Source organism: Amblyomma americanum, chromosome 3 (assembly GCF_052857255.1).
Source record: "Amblyomma americanum isolate KBUSLIRL-KWMA chromosome 3, ASM5285725v1, whole genome shotgun sequence".
Classification (NCBI taxonomy): Eukaryota; Metazoa; Arthropoda; class Arachnida; order Ixodida; family Ixodidae; genus Amblyomma; species Amblyomma americanum.
Window position 1 is genome coordinate 151,705,684 of NC_135499.1, and position 23,642 is coordinate 151,729,325.

General features: G+C 45.0%; 2 protein-coding genes across 3 annotated transcripts in view; one reads left to right on the plus strand and one right to left on the minus strand.

The window, feature by feature from the left end:
* The first annotated feature begins 35 nt into the window (after positions 1-35).
* Positions 36-4,232, plus strand: LOC144125194 (sorting nexin-14-like). Its single transcript, XM_077658395.1, has one exon. It carries the CDS (start codon positions 314-316, stop codon positions 2,942-2,944), a length of 2,631 nt encoding a protein of 876 aa, XP_077514521.1. The 5' UTR covers positions 36-313; the 3' UTR covers positions 2,945-4,232.
* A 4,644-nt stretch (positions 4,233-8,876) lies between these two features.
* LOC144125197 (basigin-like) overlaps positions 8,877-23,642 on the minus strand; it is a 38,335-nt gene continuing 23,569 nt past the window's right edge. For both annotated transcript variants that reach the window (XM_077658399.1, XM_077658400.1), the window contains 6 exons: positions 18,111-18,231; positions 15,792-15,952; positions 14,670-14,783; positions 14,133-14,306; positions 13,268-13,403; positions 8,877-10,023 (listed from right to left, as the gene is read on the minus strand). In XM_077658399.1, the coding sequence (XP_077514525.1) occupies positions 9,972-10,023; positions 13,268-13,403; positions 14,133-14,306; positions 14,670-14,783; positions 15,792-15,952; positions 18,111-18,231 (758 nt within the window). In that variant the 3' untranslated portion in view covers positions 8,877-9,971. The remainder of the gene's footprint in view (positions 10,024-13,267; positions 13,404-14,132; positions 14,307-14,669; positions 14,784-15,791; positions 15,953-18,110; positions 18,232-23,642) is intronic.

Below are 23,642 nucleotides of genomic sequence, written 5' to 3' on the forward strand. Positions count from 1 at the left end.
ACACTGAGATCCTTGATGTCACTTCCGCTGCATCAGATGGTATCGCATCGCCAAGCCAGCCGAACGTAAGGCGAAACTTAAAGGAAATAGAGAAGAGACAGACTGCAGTGCGATTTATAGCGCCCACGTTTGTGAGTGAAAAGCAAGAAATGTAAACTCTTGTTAAATCCGTAATCATGGACGTCGGATATGAACGCGTATGCACTGTTTTGACAAGGGAGAAAGGAGCCTACTGCAGCTAGAGTGGCGTCATACGATGGTGTTACTGTTATGAGATAAATCGTGTCATTGCCTCTCACGACATTATTCAGAAATGCATTCCTATAGTGTGATTGTTTGCCACGACAAGTTTCTGTCATCGACAGTCGTCGTCGTCTTAGGCATTGCAGCAGCATGCGTCCTGTGGCTGGGCGTACTCTCTGGAGTGACTGTGATATGTTCATTTATATGCGGCGGTATCTGGATGCGACTTCTGAAGAATGGACACGTGGAAGTGCCAGACTTGTTTGTGACACGAAAGCGCATTGAAAAAGGACCAAGGCGACGCTTTTTTAACGGAGTCGACGGAACTGCGGACGAATACAATAATTTTCCTTGGAAAGACCTCAAAGTGCCCAAAGAAGTTGACCAAGCACTAGAGTCTTTCCTTAACGGAATGTTGCGTGAATTCGTGCATGTCTGGTTTCGAGGCGTCAGCAGCGACCAAGCTTTCGTTCACGAACTGCGTCTTGTGCTTCGTCACCTCTTGGCCGCATTATGCCGGCGAGCTTCAGAGGTCGATTTGGTACGTTTCATCACGGGACCAGTTGCTCAGGCCGCAATATCGCATCTAGACGCGATCCTGAGGTCTCGTGTTGTGATGACTGACGCTGCTGACCAAGCTCGGCTTGTTCTGAGCAGCATGGGTTCACAGGTTCATGTAGCGGTGGGAAGTCGCGAGGCCGAGCATCAGTACTTGCGGCTTTTGTCAGAAAGCCTGGTTTCGCGACTCTTACCGGCGCGCTACGTTAAGTGTAAAAGTGCTTGCACACTTCTGCGTGAACTGCTTGGGAATACTGTGCTTCTGAAGGCGATGGACGTGATTGCAGACCCAGACATAGTGAATCACCTCCTGCTTCTTTTTCTGGACAAAACGCCGATGACCATACTTCCGCTAGACTGCCAGCGTGTGGAATTTTTGGAGCATTTTGCAAGGACGCCACCTTCACCTGTACATGGCATCCATCACTCACGAGACCTTCAGACAGTGCTCGCAGATCCTGCCACCCAATTCCCCTTCTTGGAATTCCTTAGAGACCAAGGTGCACGCCACCTGTATGACTTCTACATTGCGTTAGAGGAATTTCATCTGGGAATATTGAACCCGGACCTGAGCCTTGATGACCGACTTGAATTGCATGACCAGGCAAGTGAGATTTATGCTGAACATATGGGAGAAGATGCTCCACGAAGAGTGCCTCTTGCTGCTGGGACAGCTGAAAAGATTTGTAAAATCTTGGAACGGGGTCCAGAAGAAATTGTTGAACTGCAGAAGTCTCCGTTGCTTTATGCAGCATCCGACTCTGTTTATTCACTCCTAGAAGAAGTCTTTTGTCCGCTGTTTTTCGAGAGTGACAAGTACTTCGAGGTTGTTTGTAAGGCGCGCGACATTGCTGAAGTTTCAAAAGGTAAAGACCGTACTTCAGGCAAGAACTGGACTGTTGCAAAACTTGGACACAAACTTAAGGATGCTTTGTGGGCTGCAACTGATGATGGCCTAGAGGAAGACATGCCACAAGAAGCCATGCCACAGGAATTCGTACAATGTGCTGAAGAACCGCAGATTCCAGACATGCCAATAATCACAAATGACTCTCAGCTAAAAGATCTATCTGCATGGAGGGTCTCCATTCCTCGGACAGAAACAAGAGTTGACATGCAGCATCGGCACTATGTTGCATTTGTTGTGGAAGTTCAGCGCATCGATGTTGGCAACGGAGATAGCCCAGAAGACTTGCATTGGTCAGTCGCACGCAGACATCATGAGTTCTACGTGCTCGAAGCAAAACTGCAGGAATTTCACGGGGAGCTTGCAGTCACACCATTACCACCACGCAGGTCACCAGCAAGGCAACAGTTGCAGGCTTGTCGTGCTGGGCTTGAAAAGTATCTTCAAGATTTGCTTACCCTACCACCACTGCGAAGCTCGGAGTTACTGTACAGTTTCCTTCGCCTTGACGTCGAGTTCACAGCCAGCTTCCTGCCCGACATCCGTCTGGGGAAGATGTTTCGCACTGTGCCGATGCGGCTTCTCAAGGAGAAAGGACAGCACTTGGAGCCTTTTCTCCAGAGTTTCCTTGCGTCCACACAACAGGCACCACCGCGTCCTCGTCCAGACCTCCTGGAGGCCCCCAGGAGGCATGTGCGACCACAGCGTGCATCTGTGCTGCAGAAAAGCCGGCAGGCCCCGCCGCGGTCATCCACTCAGCTTTGTGCACAGAGCCAAACCATGGAATTTGTGTACGACTACGCTGTCCATCTTGCTGATGTTCTCTTCCATGCCGCACCATGGTCATTAAGACTCCTCCGTGCTCTGATTCCTCTGCTGCGCTGTTCAGTCCAAGGCATCACTGAGCGTTACTTGGAAGGCAAACTCAAGCAAGCTCTCGCACCAGGACGGCTGACGCTCATTATAAACTTACTGAGCGAAGCTGTCTTGGGTGAAGATGAACCATCGCGTACCCAGGCACAGAAATGTGCTCGGGCAACAGAGACGCATCTCGAAATGGAAAAATTTCTTCCAGACATCCTGGTGCGAATAATTGGTCCTAGGTGCCACGCACTGGCTGTTGAAACTGTTTTCCAAGCGATACAACAGCCACTGCTCAACAAGCAGATCTCTTATGTGCTGCTCGACCTTCTAGTTGAGGAGATGTTTCCTGAAATGAAGGGGTGGGCTGCATAAAGCAAAGGAGGCTACCTTTTGGTATTGGCACTCTTAGCCTTCTCACTTTCTAGTCGTCTTACCACATGTGTGAAGCAGCAAAAAAAGTGCACTTGTGCTAGCTTCAGGCTAATGTTTAGTGTTATTGGCAAGTGCCAGTCAAAGGTTCATTGGCCCATGACAAGTGTAGATATTTATTCTGCACAGCCTTGACATGAAGATGAAGATCTCAGGACTGTTTTTATTTGTAACAAAATGACAGGTGCCATTTGTGAATATTCTCATTTTTAGGTCTGTGATGGCCCAGATAGCACAAGCATAATGTCTTGCCTGTCAACACCGGTCACTGCTTGCCATTTTCTTGCCACTAATCAGTCATTAACGGGCCTTGTCGGGCGACCTCAGCACCCTGTGGTATTGCACGGCACTTCCTTGTCTTAACAAGTGCTGTGTCAAATTGAGAGGTGAATGCATTTAGCCTAGGAGAGCCATGTGCAAGGCAATGCTTATAAAATTCCAGATAATGTAAGTACTTGTTACTACTATAGATACATATTAGTTTTCAGTGCTGCTTCATGCTTTTTGAGAGTGGCATGCTCTAGCACACATTAGTAGATTCAGCTGACTCTGATTAGAAGTGTACAGTCTTGCAGTGCTTTATTTAGGTTTTTGAGTACTGTAGATAAAGATGTTGGAAAAGACATTGTTAATCACATGCTTTATTTAGGTGATTAAAACTAGATCAGAAGTTGGTAAGGACAACATTCCACATGAAGCTTTTTTTGCCAGGTTGTATGGAAGCCTGCAGCGATCAAGAAATGACCAGCTGACGGTAAAACAAAATTAGTATACTGGGAATATGCTATTTGTTCTCCCCTGATTGCTAATTTATTTTGTATGAGTTAATTTATATTCATATTAATATTGCTGTGGAGATCTATGTAATAAATCAGTGAATAAAATTTCCTTACAGCAAACATTGCATTTGTATACCAAGTGAACACACCCACTAACAGAATGCTTTCATGGGCATGCTTCAGAAACTCGCCTTGGTGCATTTTTATTTTGGATAACATATCAAAATTTTGTCTAGTAATCACTGTTATACCTCCTGGTGGATGCAACGAACCCCCACGTCCCAGTTCCATCTAATGGCCCTTTGCTGCTTTGCCCATTCACACCAGAGTAACCTCAAAAAATTTATTTTGGATCCCAAGGCAGAATTTTGTGTTCCAGCTCAGCCGATACATTTGTGAGGGTTTAGGAAATAAACCTGTCTTACTAGTTTGGAAAATGAATGAAGGACTGAATGAGTGTTCCTAGTGCATTCCTGGTACATTACAGGGAATTTTCCCGGTGCATTACAGACAAAGGTGCGGGAGCAGCTTGAAAGGTGCTTGGGGGTCAGTAAACACCCAACAAGTGGCATCTCGCGTCATTAAAGAGCGTAGACTTGAGGGTTTCCCAAATGCCATTCAAGGGTCTGTGCATGCTGCGAGATGTGTGATGCCTGCTTGTGCCTGACCAGCAAAAGCAGCTCCTTTATACATTTTTTCATACCAAAGGCAAAGTTTCCGGCAACTTGATGCATCTTTGCTCTGTGCTGTGGTGATAGTTTCATCATTGAGGATTTAATTTTCTGATGCTTTGAAGCTAGACGTGTCGTACGACATTAAAGAGCAGTAACTGCAGAAAAAAAATTAGAGGCCCCTGGTTAGTTTGTTCATGAGTAGGAAATAGACAAGAGGAGTGAGCTCTTTGCTGTTTCCTGCAGATTAAAGGCTGTTTTGTAGCGGGAGCTACACTGGGCTACCGGTTGAGCATTTCGCGGTGGCCGGGAAAGGCCAGTTGTGCGCATGCGCCATTACCATGGCAACCAGAGTAGCAGCAGGTGCGGCATGCGCTTCGTCGTCGCTGCGCGCCCGCTCCACCATCGGAGTTGCTCGTGACATCACGCGGATGAGCAGTTGTGCTTATGCGCCGATACCGTGGTACCGTGGAAGTGGGGGGGGGGGGGGGAATACTGCATTCAATAGTTTAAAGCAAATGCCTTCGTAAATGTTAACACTGTATGATCAACTTTGTCTGATTTAGTCACTCAAGAGAGAAAGTTCTCCATGGTGCAGAACATCACCTTGAGTAACTAGCAGTTCCATAACCCTTAGCGCCCAGCGTATCAAATAAAATACAGAGTGCAAAATGCAAATAAAATAATTTTTATTTCTGGTCATGTAACTACGTGAATTGCTAGCATACTTTAGGTAATGGTCTTCTTCAAAATACTATTTGCGAACACAAGGCCAAAGTGTAAGCTGTCGGAGAATTCAGAAGGCCTGCTAAAAGATAAATTCATTAACCCTAATGGCAGAACAGCCTAAAATTTCTGTTGCTGTGATGCTGGATTCACCAGTAATTAAGCAGTTTTGAATTTTGCATTTGATTTAATGTATGCGACTGCATGTTTGCACATGGATTTGCTGTCCTTAGACTAGATATTCCAAAATTATCGAAATTAGCTCAATTCAATTATGCAGTAGTCATTTTTTTTCTTAATGAACCTCCCAGTCCTATACATCTCGGCTTTCAAGGGGCCATCATTGATAAAATCCTGGAGGTTCATAAATTTAATCCGATGTTTTGAATGCCTGAGCGCTACAGGACTAGCATTGCACACTAGACGTGAAATGCTGCAAAATCCAAAATTTATGGTATACAGTTTTGGGATGTCTTGGGAGGGGCCTCAATCAGAACAAAATGCAATCGATGCCCACCAATGACAGGAAAAACAGTTTCCGTCACATGCAGCTAACGCATACCTCTCGTTCCCCAATCAACCTTGGGATCTCCACAATGACCACATACTCAAACACACCGGCCGCCCCCAATGTCGTGCATGTGGCACCTACCTTGACATTACACATAGATATTTTAGTCCTGTGCACATGCCACTCACTACCACACTAGCCTCCACAAAAATTCCTGGCCCCCTCCTTTTCGTTACATACTGCATTTCTGGGAGATCTGGGCCACTACACTTGCTGCAGTTTGCCAAACACCGTGGCCAATCTTGGCCCAAATTGCCCATTTGTTATGTGACCCCACTGTACATGGACAAGCCGACTCACCTGTTTTAGTCTGCTCAACTCGAGGTTTAACCGATCCACTTGAATCAGTGACCCAGGCCCGTGCTCCAAAATAAAGTTTTCTCCCTCTCTCTCTCATTAATTTCTTGAAGCAGGTTGGCTCTTCACACAAAAATGCCTGAGCCCTTCTCTTTCAAATAACCTGAACAGAGTTAAGGCAATACACACAGCCTCAGCACTATGCTGAACTTGTCTGCAAACAGAAAAAAGAGAGCAGCGTGCTGAACATGGTGCTCATTAAGAAAGTGGCAGCAATCAGCACGTGAATGCCATTCAGGTGATTGAATTCTGGTACGGTATCACAGTCTGAGCACATGGAGTCAAACAATAGGCTTCTTTGTGCCTGCAAGAGTGTGACCCCACTGTACATGGACAAGCCGACACTCTTGTTTTAGTCTGCTTTATCAGAAACAAGATCCCACTTTATGTAACGACATGGAGCACATTGTCAGTATTGCATTTAGTATGCTGCAGTAACCCACCATGTATGCCCATTCACTATGTCTCGTGCAAGAATTTTTGGCCAGAGATCATTCCTCAACGCTGACAGCACTCTTTCAGCCAAGCACTTGTAATTTGTAATGATTTTCGTCTCGAATTAATTCTTTTGCTTTTCCACAATTGGTGCCTTAGAAAAATAACATAACATGCTAAAAAGTAACAAAATTAGCTGACTCTCGTATCAAAGATCAGTCGCAAGAAAGCAAAAGAATCTCGGAGAGAACAAAATCTCACATCGAGACTTATCTCTGTGCAGCTTCCGATTATTTCAAAAGTTGAGGTCTCATTTGAAAGGCAACAGATCTTACGCAAAAGTATAAATCGTGACGTAAGAGCTAGTGGCTACTCAAAACCTGAGCTTTGCAGCGCTCTCCAAGAAGTGACAGGAAACACTGGGTGTGCAAACTCCCATGGGCAGCATACTGAAGGGGATCGAGAAATCACTGCCTTATGCTGCCACTCTACTGTGAAGAGACCAAACGTTTTTTTTTTTATATATACCTCGTACTTCAAAAGCCATCCGGTGCCCTGCCTGTGTTTTCATGCCCCTTGCTCAATGTTAGGTCACCCAGTCTTACCTAGCTCAAAGACAAACAGATAAGAATGAGAGTAACTGCTCTGAACTGTGCAGTTCATGCTAACCTTAAATGGACACTAAGGACAACTCCATCCAGTTGTTGTTTTCTGTAAAAATTGATTCTCTGACTCTCTCCAGCTATGTTGATGTTTGTCCGGCAGCGACAGACGCATTTATCGCCAAGAAAATTGGGTTTAAAAATCTTCCCGCCAGTCAATTCAAACTCACTACATTCACACAGAGGACTGGTTGTTGCCGAAATGAATAGCGGTGTAGCATAGCCTCTGGGATCTGCATCGAAAATTCGGTGTCGGTGCATGCAATTTACTAGCAAAATCAGTCAGTGATGGCGACACCTGTATTTTGTTTTTAGACCGCATGCACTAAAACCCCCAATCGTCGATTTCGCCGCTGCCTGTCTGGCCAACGGTTATCCAGTGGTTGCATAGGTCATGTGACCTTGTGATGTCATCACAACCTGCCCACAGGATTGTAAGCAAACTGCCCACTGTTGCAGGTGGCAGTTCAATTAATGACTTGTCGCGAGATGTTGCTGGGTCAGAGCAACCTGGGTCTCACAAACCCCACCGGTGGCAGCACCTACCTTTGCAGGGCAGTGGCAGATTATTTAATGAATCGCTGCAGCACTGTGCCAGGAGTGGTACAAGAACTCGCAGCGATCTATGAATTTAAAGTACAGAATGACCAATTCCGCATATGTGGGCATTAACCCATTAACGCTATCACGTCATACCCGTGAGGCGGAGCTTACGTGACCCCTCAAGTTTTAATGTGCTAGTACTAAGGCCCCCCGTCACCAATCTCGCCGATCTTTGAAGCCTGCTTGATCTCGAAAACTGAGCCTCAAGCTGAAACCAAAGTGAAAAAAACAGAAGTGGTAGCACAGCTAAATTTGCACTTGGCCTAACCATGCTAAATCATCAGTCATTTTAATACAAAAGCATTACTAGTCACACCAAAAGAAAAGCTAACAGCATCTGTGTACTTGCAGACGGTATAGAAAATCTCAGCGGTGGCAATAAAACAGGGAGACATCAGGCAGCCATATCACACACACAGCAAGCCGAGCAGCGCCACTTCAAACAATCATATGCATGTTGTTCGTCTATATATACTCACCACTGGCCGATCTCCATGTGTCACCAGTTTTCCAGATAACAGTCATACCAAAACTGTGACACAACCGTTTGTCGCACAGCGTTTCGGATGGTGTCGCAAGATCTCTTGCTGCATATAGCTAACAAGTGCTAGTCAAGTTGGAGGCTAGCTTGCAACAGGGATTCGAACCGACGACATATGCACCTTGAATTCATGCCTTCCCAGACTTTCATTATCGAAACTGTGGTGTAGCTGGTACAGTGTTTCAGGTGGTGTCATACACGCACATGTGTGTGTGTGTAGGTATCAATGTACCCTTGAACAGTAAAGCTGTCACATTCCCACACGTAAGCAGCCTTAAGTGTGTCTGCAGAATTTTTAATTTCGGTCTTTTATAGCTTACGGAAGCTCATTTTTGGTAACAGTGGTCTCTTTGTCATACATGTGCTGTCACCTATCAATACAGGCCAAACTGGAACTGTTTGTTGATTGGCACACAGCCGGGAGCTTGGCATGTCAGGTGAGCGTGCTAGGTCATAAAACCACAACCAACGCACTACCAGTGCTTTCCTGCAACATGTCCAGACTCCACGAGTAATCAAGCAGGCAACAGTTTTATTGAAACAGTTTTATTCAAATGTGCCTTTACATAACAAAGATAATTGCACTTCTTCCGGAGAACTATATAATGTACAGAAATGGGCACTGTGGATAGTATATACAGCAAAAAACAGTTGCTTATGTTACATGTAGCTCTATTATATGCTCTACAAACACTTATCCATGTGCTGTGAAAATGAAGAAAAAAAAATGCAAAGAAAGCCTTGACTTGATTAGCATGAATAAACTACATAGCAGCCCAGTGTTCCAAACACCTCAGCAATTACTTCGTTTTTCTCAAGAGAGCACGAAAGCAAAGTGGAAGTCACTAAAGACGCTGCCCAACAAAAAATAAAAACAGCTGCTAAATACCCTACCTTAAACTCCCACATGAATGGGTGGGCCAGTGACTCTGAGTGACTACTCCTCACCAACACTTGGTACGCTGCTTGACATGTCAGAGGAAAGAACTACGACAGCTTAAAGCGCATGACAGATATGCACACAAGTGCAAATAGGTCGCTGAATGCATGGCATTTTAAATGCACACGTGTCATTCTTTCAGACCAGGGTGTAGCCAACTCTACTGTGTGCTCCACAGACAGGAATTAAGTGTATTAGCAATGCTTACGCGAAATTTAATACGCGAGCACAGGTTCAGGAATTGCATAGCCAGACAGGACAAAGGCCAAGGCTGCTAGGTTCCGTTGTTGCCACGATGAACGGAGAGCTTTCTTCTCGTGGGATGAAGCCTGCCGAAGCAAGCAAAGGTACTGCCTCGCACACTAGAGGAGATGTAAGCAGGGCTTCAAGAAAGGGTGGCAATGCCATCGCTTATGGTTTCAATGGTGGAAGCATCTGTTAATGCTGTTGCAGCAATATACAGGCTACCTGTCTATTAACGACTGTCAGCCGCTTTTTCTGAGCAAAGTCCCGCAACTCGGAGGCAGGGAGCATTTGCACTTAGTGGGGGAACTAGAAGACAGAAATGGCCATAGCAGCAACCGTGGAGGAGGAATGAGGCAGGGAGGGCACTGGCAGAAGAGAGGAAAAGCCGGCCAACGGCCTTGCTTGAGCCATCCCACAGCTGTCTCGTGTTGGCTGCTCTTCACTTCCTTTGCCGTATGTCCTGGCCTTCCTTCTGATCCGACAGGTTTTTGCTGTGAATACAAGAAAAACAGCAGAGCACTTAGTGGCTGAGTAGATGCATTTTCCCCTCAATGCTTCCCTGTGCAGGAGCACAGCATTTAAAAGTCAACTCTCAATGTTTGAAGCTTGAAGGGGAAGGAAATTTTGCCTGAATTATGTGGAGTATGAATTAACAGAACTCTGCTTAATACACTTAATGGGACTAAAGTGTCAGTTCAATAAACCCACCCTTCGAATAGTTTGAAACAATGCAAGCACACTATAAATATTTGGTGGACAGCAGCAATGCACATGGCCAAAGGCACAGCAATGAACATGCTGGACAATGAACTGCTACAACTAACTACAGTAAAACCTCGATAATTCAATCTCAGTTAATTCAAAATCCCAGATAATTTGAATAATTTCTGTGGTCTCAGTTTCTAATGCAAATCTGACCTAATAATTCGAAGCGATGGCCTGCAGTGGCCTGGTGAATTCTGGGTGCTATGCGGGAATGCCCGATCCCAATTTCGCTGCAAACTGGTGAAGCAATGGTCACTCTGAGCCATGAGGTGGCTCCAAACGATGCTGGTGCTTGATATGCCCAGCCCGAGTACTGTCAACACCAAAGCTAGTCTATGCTACAGCTTGCACACCGCCTACACGCATGCCTGTGCTTGTCCTGCGACGCAAACATTCTTGCTCCATGCCTATGATGGGTTGACTATTTGCAGAGCTTAGGGTGGTTTGGGCAAATGGTGGGTAGTACATGCCCCGTGCAGGTGACCATTCCTGGCAGGACACACGGGGCTCCAGGCATCAAAAAAAGTTGTTACTGCGTCCACAGATCAGTTTCGCTAAAGAAAAATCGAACTGTCTGCCGTCTACCCAGTTCTTTCATGCTGCTGGTCACTTCCTCTGACAAAAGGCAGGCAGCGTGAGAGCAAACTTCCGATAATCTCAGAGGCCTGAGTCATATCTGAATCTGAAAATACAGGACTTTTTGCAGTTTGGTTTGCAGCTGGTCCGTTGGGTCGCACGTGAGTGTGGAATCTTCAGACCTTGTGATTGCATTGTTACATATTTTTTGCTTCAAGCTGCGCCACAAGGCCAACACGCGGGAAATTACAATACTAAGCGAGGTGGTGGGACGGGGGAATGCATCACCTATATTTGTAGTCAACTCTTCTTTTTTTTTTGGTCAGCAAGAGCTATGATTTGGGAGGTAGACTTTTACGTGGCAGAATACTGTAATCTCAATGTTCATCCAATAAAGCCAGCGCGTTCCTGCAACAAAATTTTTTTCCTGGGTCCCATTTCTTTGCAATGTTTGCTGTGTTGGTTAAAATTCAGGAACCCAGTTAATTGAAATATTTCTCACGGTCCTCATGACTTTGAATTAACGAGATTTTACTGTAGTGAACTTCAACTATAACCAAGCAGTCTCTCTATCACTTTATTTACCTGATGATTTTATTAGTAGCCACTCACAATAAAATTGCGAAACTGAGCTCGTGATACAGTCACAGGTACCCAGTGATGTTCTATGCCCTAACTGAAAATTTCTTCAGTAAGTCCAAAAAATCTCTATTTGAGGCCCTTTTTCCTTGCAGCAACTTGAAAACACCAGCAACTGCTTGAAACTAATATTCCCTTTTCACCAAATTTCCCTCTCAATTTCCCTGAAAAAGGGATAACTCCCTGAATGGAGCATCAGTGGCAATACTGGTCGTAAAGGAATTGATTCCTGGAATTGGCTCCCGAGGGAACATCAATATTGTAGAGCAGTTTATAGCTCAAGACTTAGGACAAAAGAAGACCGAATAAGCAGAAAAATATGACACCTTTTATCCTGTCCTGGCTGATGTCAGCAGCAAATAAACGAAACATATCACTTTAATACACGATCACCCCACCAAAAGAAGCAATTGCCATTGCAATTGCAATTGCAAAAAAAATTGCCAATTTGGCCAAAACTGTCTATTTCTCAATTTTCTTTTTTCATAGCCTTCAGGTCTTCACCTGTCTTGTGTAGAAAAATTGTAGCGAAATATGCAGTGCAAATTTAGGTCGTGACAATTTTTTTATGTGTGCTTGCAGAAAAGTGAGCGAATGATGGTCCCGGTGCATCGCAAATTCCGCAGGTTTCCGACGACGGAGCACCACCACCTTAGTATGGTTTAGGTTTAATGTCCTAAAGTGACTCAGGCTATGAGGGACGCCGTTAGTGAAGGGCTCAGGATAATTTTCGCCACCTGAGGTTCTTTAACATGCACTGACATTGCGCAGCACACGGCCCTCTAGCATTTCGCTTCCATCGAAATGCGACCGCCGCAGTCGGGATGGAACCCGCGTCTTTCGGGTCAGCAGCCAAGCATCACAACCACTGAGCCACTGCGGCAGCCCACCATCTTAGTATCCCACAAAGAGGACAGATCTGAAAATCAGAGATTCTGTTGGTTGCAGATCGCATTTCTCTGGCTAAAAGCTTTCACCTCACCTTTCACTTTTCCTGCAATTGCTATCCCTCATTCCCTTCGGCATTTTGTAACGAATGACAGTAGAATTATTGCTTTTTACGCATGGATCGTGGGATTTTGAGGATTGCAATAAAGCTCGATTTTTGCAAGTACATACGCAAATGTTTTCAGTTATTAGTAGGAAACGTTTTCCTTTCAACGTGCAAGGTGGAGTTTAGCTTTTATTTCCATCAGTACTGGGCACCTGATAAAAAAAAAAATTAACAGCTTTTACTTCACAGAGCAGGGATTTGTGAACACGCTCACCTTATGCACTTTCTCCTTAATCGTTTAACGCCCCCGGGATGACTTTCAAACAGTGCTAATTGCAATTGGTTGGTTTTATGCGTTTAACATCTCAAAGCGACTCAAACTATGAGGGGTGCCGTAGTGGAGGGCTCCGGACAATTTCGACCGCCTGGGGTTCTTTAATGTGCACTGATATTGCACTGTACACAGGCCTCTAGCATTTCGCCTCTATCAAAATGTAACCACCACGGCAGGGTTAATAGTAACTACTGACATTGTACCATCTAGTTTAAATTAAATGCACTTCTGAAATCAGCATAAGAAGTCACATAGCTGTGCCAGATGTGGTTACATCTTATGCATAAATAACAACAATAAATCGCCGCATCCCCCCCCTCCCTTAATGAAGCAAGTCAAGGGAGTAAAAATGCAACGCAAGGCTGCAGAGATGCAAAAAGTGTGAACAGCAGCCTAAAATCATTCTCAACATGTAGCCAACACCTACTTTTCAGGGTTCTGGTCAGTATCAGACTCCTCAAAGTCTGGCTTGACACGCTTCTTCTCGTAAATGAAGATGATGGCGCACAAGATGGCCACCTCGACGCAGATACCCAAGAAGGGCCACAAGGCAGCCAGCTTGTCTGTACAGAAAAGGCAACGGTGCAAGACATAAGTCGATGCCAAGAAGTGGAAATTGCCAGAGAACTCTTTACAAGGCTGCATGGCCAACCATGCTAGTACACGTTTCAGGGGTAGAATATGCTCCCAGGTTCTTAGTTTTGAATGGCACGACGTGTGTTGCATGTCATAGTCTTATGGGTTTACGGGAGATTTAACGTCCCAAAGCAACTCAGGCTATGAGGGACGCCGTAGTGAAGGGCTCCGGAAATTTTGACCACCTGGGGTTCTTTAACGTGCACTGACATCGCACAGCACACGGGCCTCTAGAATTTCGCCTCCATCGAAATTCGACCGCCACGGCCTGGATCGAACCCGCGTCTTTCGGGCCGGCAGCCGAGCGCCATAACCATTCAGCCACCGCGGCGGCTTGCACGTCATAGTCTGTATGGTCACAATACGAACCTGGGATATGTGTTAGGCCATGTTTGCACTGCACTGATTAACAGGTGCATTGCATGCAGAATTTCCTGCTAGCCAAACCAGCCTAACCTTGACTCAATGGTTCAATGATGCCAGGTGCATAGGAACATATCACTATCTTTACTAGCCTCAAAATGCACTGGGCAGTAAGTCTTTCAATACAGTATAGCAGCAAGCATAAAGACAGCTACTTTTTTCTTTAAAAAGGCAAAAGATGGTTTCCACAAATGATGCAGCTGAAGCTGCAAGCACTGAAACAACATGCTTACCCTTGACTCGAACCAACACTGTCATGGTCTCATTGCTGATGCCATTGCTGGCGACGCAGGTATATTGGGCCCTGTCATCAAAGTTCAGGTTCTGAATCACCAGTTTTGCATCGGTGACATTGTTGAGGGGCTCCAGAGTGATGCGTGGATCAGAACTGTTCAGAGGCTCATCATCTGCAATGGCAAAACCAGCAGAGAAAACAACATGAAGTGAAATTTTAAACATTCATTATGAGGTACTGCAGTAAACTTCAATGAGAAAAACAAATGCTAAAAGCAATATCTGCAAGAATGAAAGCACTAATTTAACGCTTTGCACTTATCTTCAATGACTACTCACAAAAAAAGAAAAATTATCTGGCAGAGGTGTCTAGACTAGCTGACATAAGATGAACCCTAGCCCTGTGCAACATAAGATGAACACGTAGCCTGATCTCAAACAATCAAAATTCGAGGCGCTATCCTGTTTGTAGGCAAAAGCTGACAAGACCCTTTTTTTCACTGGGTTCCCGCATGCATGAAAAAACATTCCCTTACCTTTAAACCAGGTAACCACGGGTGTTGGAACGCCAAATGCCTTGCATGACAATGTAAGCGGGTCTCCTTCCACTTGGTTTTTCGATATTTCAGTCACCTCAATGGATACATTGGCTAGAAAGGAAAGGGCAAAGCTCAATATTATAACATAATATTATAACTTCGGCAACAAACAGTTGTCCAGCACATGAAGCAGTACCCCTACATAATAAGTTGGGCTCTAAAGAAAAGATACAACCGTTGTGAACCATTCCAGGAAGCAATAACGACATTCTGCAGCACTGCAGAGCAGCTGATAACTTACTTTGGAAGAGAGAAAGTAAGTTTATGAGCAAGATTTGAAGGGCAGCGAGGTTTGAAACAGCTCGGTGTGAGAAAAAACAAAACATTAATGATTCCATGATTTCAGCTGTTATTATTAAACCTATATAATGCAGACAAAAACGAACAATATATAAATAAACAACAGGAAGGCACTACTGGCTCGGAATTGAACTTGAACATAACCTATGAAAGAGAATCTTTCGCCTCGCATTCAACTACAATGAGCGACGAGTAAAATTTATGTTTCTTCCAAAAAGACCCCACAGAGTGTGTATATATGTGGTTACACACCAATGCTTAAGGGTTGCATTGTATGGGTAATCTAATCTTGCTCAAAAAACACCAGAATGTTTTCAACGGCCGAGTTACCAAAACACTTTTCTTACTCTAGCAGCCCTTCACAACAAACACGGGAAATGTGGCAAACCTCACACAGCCTATACATTTCGGTACGCACAGTGCATCAGCTGTCAATACGAGGAGCATCCCAAAATGAAATTTTCAAATTGCACGTTCTTTGGTGCTCGGTGGAATGCTGCTTGCTGCGGTGAAAATTTCCAGCAAGACCCTCAACTGCAACCCACTTACCCACAACCTATCTGCCCATACAAACACACACACACACAAAATGAAAACACTTCCTGCTGCTGACTGTCCTGGCCTGATAAAACTTGCAGTTTTAAGAGTTGCAATTATTTGCATATGCAGGGTGCCAACTGAGTTGTAGTTGGCTCCGTTCAAGCAAGCCTGACAGAGCCAGGAAATGCAACCATGCAACCAACGCTGAAATTAACTTACTCTGCACAACAATAGTTGCATTCTCGCCGTCGCCAAAGTCACACATGTACTTTCCGGCGTCACCATAGCCCGCATCATGGACTTCAAGAGTGTTTTTATCACTGTTGACAACGTACTTTTTGTCTCCAGGCTCTCGAGGCACATCTTTACCATCCTTCAACCTGCAGAGAAATATTGACAATTGTAATCTGGAACATTTAAATGCACTAAAATTTATGACTGGCTTTTATCAACATGTGCTACTGTCAATAAACCAGCTTTCATTTACAAATGTGTCAGTAAAAGCAACAACGTACAAATGCAAGCTGCTCTTGGTCCTTTCAGACATTACGCACGCAATATGCACAGCCCCTTCAAAAGTATACAGCCCAAGAGGTTCGCTTCTAAGCTGTTTAGCGCGGCTCCCTAGCAGATATATCTGTCCAAAGTTTGGGAGGATTGAGGACGCGAAGCCATTCCTCTTTCGAGAGATTACGATTGCTGAGGATGCATAACGAGGCACGTTGCAGGCCTTGCAAGTACACCCCTTGGGCTGTATACTTTTGACAGGGGCTGTACATACAGAACTTGCAGATTCTTTTGTCACACTGGTACCAGGAATTTCACATTCATTTATTTCTTGCCTCACTGCGACCACTCACAAGCTTCTATTAATGTCACAAAGAAGAGAGGGGGCAGTTGGCAAGTTTGCTCAGAAAGCGCTCCAACAGAGCAATGAATTCAATCCTGCTAAAGTAGAATCTCAATGATATGAACACGGCTGATACGAATTCCGGGCTGACATGAGTTTGTAAAATTCGCTGGCCAGAGTGCATTGTGTACAATGGGCAGGATTTCCGATGTTTCGAACACTGTTCTAAGCCACTGCAGACCCCACGAACGTGCAAGCCGCGATCGCAGCCTCGAGCACTAAGCACTACTCACAAATTGCCAGCATCACGACCGCCAGTAATGCAGTACACACCACGTCGTATAGATCATATTCGTATATGACTGTGTTGTATACCATATGTTGTGAAAAGTTCTTCTGATGCGTTAAAACTTCAGCGAGACTTGGATTCTATTCAGTGCTGGTGCTCAAAATGGCAGATGCCTTTTACCACTGCAAAATGCCAACTTATCTGGTTCACTTGAAAGCATTCCCCAATAAAGACCCATTACTCAAATAATGTTCCCCTGCAAAATGTTACCGAATACAAGTATCACGGCATTTCTTTCGCATCTATCCTTACGCGGACAAGGCAAGTTGAGTATATTGCATCCAAAGCCTGCAGAATGCATAATTTTGATAAAGCACAGTCAAACATCAAACAACTCCTTTATTTCACTTACATAAGACCAATTCTTGACTATGCATGCCCTGTATGGAACCCCCAGTCTGCTTACTTATCTGACGTGCTCGAACACATCCAAAACAATGCTGCGAGATTTGCATTAACAATCACAGTTTTCAACTAGTGCCACGTCTCTTGAAGACCATCTTAGTTAGGGATCTTTAGCTAACTGTACGAAACATTTCAGGCTGAAAATCACGTATCACATCTATTTTGGAAAGCTGAGCATTACAAAGACTGGTACCTGCTTGAACCTCCCTTTTTTTGTAGACGACTTGATAATCAAGAGGTAAAATACTGGACAGATGTATATAAAACCTCATAGTACTTTCCATTGACGATCAATGAGTGGAACAGGCTGCCAGCTGGCATCACCGAGTGCTGAACGGAAAATCTATTCTGCACATTTTTACCAGAATGATGGCACGCAGTTCTCTTGCGTGTTTTTCTGTACTTTAGTGTCATTGTATTTGTGGCGCACAGCTGTCCTCCTTCGGTGCATGTTTTCCATTCTCCATTATTCCTTGTGTCATGGTATTTTTCTTGTTCTACGGTAATTTACTTGTTCCTTTGGCCTTATCAGCAAATGTTATTTGCAATTTACTCCACCCCTGCAATAATGCCCTTGGGTGCTGCAGGACTCTAATAAATTGCCAAGGCTGCGAACGAGAGATGGCATGCGGTCTGCACCGTGAGCAGTAAGCGGTGGTGTTGCAGTAAATAAATTCGGTCAGCCGTAACTAGATCTACGCAAATGCATTTCCCAAGCTTCTGCATAATAATTTTGTTCATTGTCGATGATACGAACTTCGGATAAGAATATTTTTCACAAACCAGTGAGATTTGCATCATCGAGATTCTTAATAGGTGGCTTGCACTGTTAACAAGTGACTACAAGTTGGGCTCTCAGCACGCATTCAAGATGCCCATGCATCGCACCGGATGGCACACAATATGAGACCGGCAGTGTACAACTCTTTCTTACCACTGATTAATTTTCCTGTCTGGGTAATCAGTATGGTTGCATGTCAAAGTTAATTTTGCTGACTTGGGGTCAAGGATAACGCCTTTCCCTGGAATTTCCTCACTGGTCTGGATTGCGCTGTCTGCAGAAAGAGCAAAACGGATTAGGTCACAAAGGTAGCCAGCCACTGCCACAGAGATGCACATCTTTGGGGGGCTTGCAGACACACAGCTTTCATTCATAATGCTACAAGCATACCAGTCCTGAAATCGGTGGTATAAAATAAAGTTTTGCACAGTGAGGCAGTGACCTCTGAAACATTTTTGTGTGGGGCAAGAAAGGCTCGAGAAAACAATTTGCCAAATTTATATGTCATGAGAGATGTGAGCAAATTACATGGAATGGTAAAAGGGGAGGAGGCACTTTCAACACTAACAGCACAGCAAGAAACTGCAGGGGCACAAGAAAAAAAGAAACAAAATAGAACACTTGGCAAATTTCACTGGCTGTGTCCTCTCCGAGGTATGGTCCCCATGCTCAATGAGACTGCACCCAACAGGCAGCCAGCAGCCAAAGCTGTCGAAGTGGTCGATGAGAACATAGAAACTGCAGTGCTGCTGAAGGGGCAATGACAACAATAACAAAAAAAAATAATAATGCCACAATAAAAAGTAAAATATAAACAGACAAATAAAAGACAAAGCGATAAACCAGCAAAATGAAGTGCGGCCTGGTGAGCACGAAGCATGCCGACAACCAAGGCTGGCCAACCCAACAAACGGGAGTAAACAACTACGGGCAGGCTCTCAGTGCAGTATGCCGAGTGCAGGCTGGAAGGGGCGCGGGCCCTATGCCACTTTCGCCCGTGGGTGCACGCTGAAAAAAGTCAACGGGACGCAGGTTAACAGACCCGACCCCCAATGAGCCAGCGGATGAGGGGTAAGGGAAGAAGGGGCCACCACAAGAGAAAACAAAACAAGGCCCCAGCATTATTTCCCCCCTTCCCAATCGTTGTGGTGCACCGGTAAGACTGTAACAGCGCACCCCTCATGCACATTTCCTCAACAGGGGAGGGTAGGCCCCAGGCGAGCAGCTCAACGCAGGAAGGCGGCAAATAAAGCAAGAACGAAAAGAAGCCTGCAGCTGGCTTGGAGTCATGCAATGCCAGAGACTGGAATCCCTGGCGGGAGTGCAGGAAGCAACAGGAACTGCGGGGAGGGACAGAGCCACAGTCAGGCGGGAGAGCAGGGTCGCTCGACTGCACAGTAGGCACCCCTGCAGGCGAGCTCGTGCAGTTTGTTTGTGTCTGCCCGATTTCAAACATCTGCTGTCATTGAACTTTCCTGCTGCAGTCACACCATGCCCCTAACCAACCAGATTTTAACATTTTTTTTTATTTCGCTTCACTTCACCGTCGCAGAGAGAGATCTGCGTAGACACCATCACCCAAAGAGAAGAGAAAGAGAGACTGATGACAAACAGAAAGAAATGAAAGAATGAGAGGACGGAAAAGAGAGGAATTAGGGAGGCACTGGACACAGTGACGTGCATGAGGTGAACAAAGAAGGCACCCATGCCCAATAGAGATCGGGAAGGGAGAACGGTTGAGGTGGGCACACTGTAACAGGGACACCAGCGGGGCACAGGATGGACTGCATGCTGAGGAAATGGGCTGAGGGGGGCGCACTTTCCCACATTACCCGCCAGGACTCTGTCACAGGGTTGTCACTTGACTCACTAATATAGCGTTTCTCTGTACATCTGCAGCGAAAAGTAAGAAATAACATAAAAAGGCTGTCTCTCCCTTTAAAACTTAAAAGTAAACAAGCAAGCAGTAATAGTTCAGGAGTGCAAACTGCTGGGCTAGTTGGTCAAGCAATAAGCATGGCTAGAATAATAGCATAAATGTGGTGCATGACAGCATCCACCTGCTTTGCTCCAGCATTTGATTCTAACTGTAGGAAGCACTGTAACAAACTAATCAAAAGAAGTCAGATTTAAGACAGATTAGTGCCTGCATAGACCTTGAAGCCTAGAATTACATTACATTATAGCATTAAGAATGTAGAGCATTTCAACATGATATCTCTAAATGGGCCAGAAGGTGAAAATGAGTGTGATTATTCGCTTTAAACTTCTATGCATGCTCCAAGTGAGCTACTCCTGAAAGGGAAGTGATACTGCCTCTATTTAAGGTATCGATGAACATTTCCCTGTCCCTTGTGACAGCCACCGTGACAGCCTGTGGGGGCCTTACCAGCGACCACAACGATTCGGTGAGCATGGGGGCTGAAGCTGCTGCACTTGTAGTGTCCCGCGTGGGAGAGGTGGGCCCTCTCAACTGAGAGCCGCATGAAGATGTGGCTGACAGAGCCATTGCTGACGGGGAAGGGGTACTCCTGTTCCAGGTGGTAGCCCTGGCTCTGAGCTACGGGCACGCCGTCCTTGAGCCACAGAGGCACATGCGTCATGGGCACCTTGCAAGTGATGGCAAACTTGCCTCGTTCCCGAACCACTGTTGTGGCCATCGGAGGCTCACCACCGTTGGACTGAGGCACTTCACTAGCTCCTGAAGAGAGGAGGAAGGAGGAGGCAAGGGCACGCTACTGCTTGTGCAGCCATTCTTGAGGCGTAAATTTGTGCGCATGAGTAAAGGGTTTCGTAATTTATATCACTGGCCATGTTTCACTGCTGCATTCGGTGTGTAATGCATTGCAACCTATGCACAAAGTTTCACTAATGAGCTAGGAGCCAAGATTCTGGCACAAGTTCCAACAATCTAGAAGAAAAACAACAATACACAGCTAAGACTAAGTGAACAGATGAAGTTATTTTAGCAGTACCGACCATGAGCTGATTCAAAGCCGAATAGTTCCAGTACATTTTAGAAATCAGCCCTCGCACCGAAAAAGCCTGCGACAGTTGATGCTGTAGTACATAGCAGGAACATACTCTGAAGCTTGAAATTATTATAATATGTTTCAAGTGCTCATTTTAGGATGACATACGATAATGTAATAACCTTTTCGAACTCCACACGGTACTGCCCCGCTGAAGACTTTTTCATTCTCTTTAAAGCAGTACAGACACCTAATTTTTGTTTAGTGTTTTCCTTCAAATGATGCATTAGACATGTGAATACATGAATCACTGCGTGGTATTCGCCTCTGACTGCTAAATAATTTACAATTGGATTTCTTTTTGATGACGCTTCGGTTCTGGTTTCATCAACCAAACAATGCTGTGATATGAGGCTGGCGTTTAGGTCGACACATGATGCATGAAAAAAAAACTACAATATAATCGCTAATACATAGTTTTAATTTACTGCAACACTTAAGCCAATCTGCTTCAAGAGATAGACTGACAACAAACTAGACATCACCAGTTATACTGCCGTATTTTTCCACTCTTCAAGCGACCTAAGCACAAACTACTTGTCACAACCATAGTTCAATTGACGAAACCAAACAGCATCAAGAAGAAATTAAATTCTAAATTAGCAGTTGCAGGCGAATACCACGGGGTGATCCACGTATACTAACCCATTGCATCATCTGAAAGAAATACCCACGCAAACATTTCGCATTTAAACTCCTTTAACATACTAAGGTAAACACAAGTTTGTAAGACTCTTTATTTACTTGGCCACTTTTTACAACAGCTGTCACATGGCTATTTCTCTGCTTGGTCATGAAGATAAAAAATCTTAACTTATAAAAGAAAAATGACTGCACCTTTTATTGAGCTCTTGGAAACACCTGTGTCAAAGAGCAGAATAAGCTGGTGCTATCTAGACCTAGCCAGTTCAGGTGCCCTGACATGCTTATCAGTCATCTGAACAACAAAGGTTTATGGCTGCAGATAGCTTGACACTTTTTACCCAGGAAACCCACCCAGTACTGCCTTCAAGGAACACAGAAACGATTACAATGGCACACGTGGCAAGTAGTGTGCAACAGTGTAAGGCTATTAAACACACAAACATTCTCCATACCAACTGCCCTGTCAGTATGCCCCTGCATTGGAGTGCTTCTGATGTAAAACACTACATTTAAAAACTTTGGAATGCATCCTGTTCAGCACTGCAGCAAGGCACTTGCTAGAAAATGAAACAAGCCTGAAAAAGAGCATTGCTCGAATTCCAGCACACATTTCAGACAAGTTTTTCCACCTGTAAGATTTACTCCTAATTTCATACTTTTACCAATGCAGAAGACCCTAGCACGAAATAAACATTACTTTTTGAACTTCATTCAGTAATAATAACAATAATAATAATAATTGTTTTTTGGGGGAAAGTAAATGGCACAGTATGTCTCATATATCGTTAGACAGCTCAGGCCTCTCCTCAGTGCCCACATTAATCGTTCAAGAGGATAAAACTTGAAAAAAAAAAAAAACAGTTGTTAACACTGGGCCAGGGTCCGCGGCGTACAGTATTACTCCGCTAGCAAGTCACAAAAGTAAACGAAATCATCATTTTAATGCCTGACTTTATTAAACAAGCCAGGCAAGAAAATTCTAGAGCTAATAACAGTTTTCCCGTGATTAGCTTATTGTTTAGGTGACAAGAGAAGTTTTAACAGCGGCCTGCGTTCTTGTCGTGGAGGAATTCTGGGCATCGGTCCTAAATGTGGGCGGAGCTTCACTGCAGACATCCAAAACAGTTACTTGGTACAATTACACCACCAACACTGGGGTATCAAACCTCACCACAACGTTAACAATGGCGGCGGTAATGCCCCCCCATCAGTCATGTATTATCAAGGAATTCGCGATCCACCAGGCCGCACAAGCTGCGCACTGGCGTGTGCATCCGCCACAGCAGGTTGACGCACGCCCAGCTGTTGCTGTTTTTCGTTTCGAGGACTTTCGCATTGCGCAGAGCCTTTCACAAACCGTACGGCGGACTTTTTTTTCTTCTCATTTTCCGGCGCGGCTGGATCTTCAAGAGTGACGTAGTTCTAGACCAGACCATGTTTTTTTCTTTCTTCCTGTGCTGGCTGCTATGTGCATTAAACTTCGATCGTTGAACTCGGTTGTCCGTACAGCGCGGCTTCGCAAGTTATCGTCTAACGTTCGTGTCAGGCGCCGCCTCTGCTGTTCGTGTCAGGGCCGCTACTTCGCTCTTTTCTACCGCCAGAATAATGCGTTTACCCCGTCTAGCGAGGTCAGTGACGATAAGCACAAGTGCCTGTTATCTGTAAGGTGCACACTTGACTCAACAACCCGCGACGCCGATCTCTCCGTCTCTGCACGAGCTGCAATCAGTACCTGCTATTTGCACCGTCTTCTTCATCGGTAACTAGGCGAGCAACATCAATGAACAGTAGTGCGAAAATAAAGGACCAAAAAAAAAGATCGAATTCTGACGGAAAGAATCCTAATCTGTTCGCGCAGTGCCTGCTGAGTTGGCTTCGCCGCAATCATTCAATGCCGTGCGCAATAAAAAGTTCGCTACAGCCGTGACGAAATCTGCCAAGGAAACGCGTAATGGATTTTCATATCTGACTTCACGTGGCAGAGAAATTACTTGCTTCCGTCTCCGGC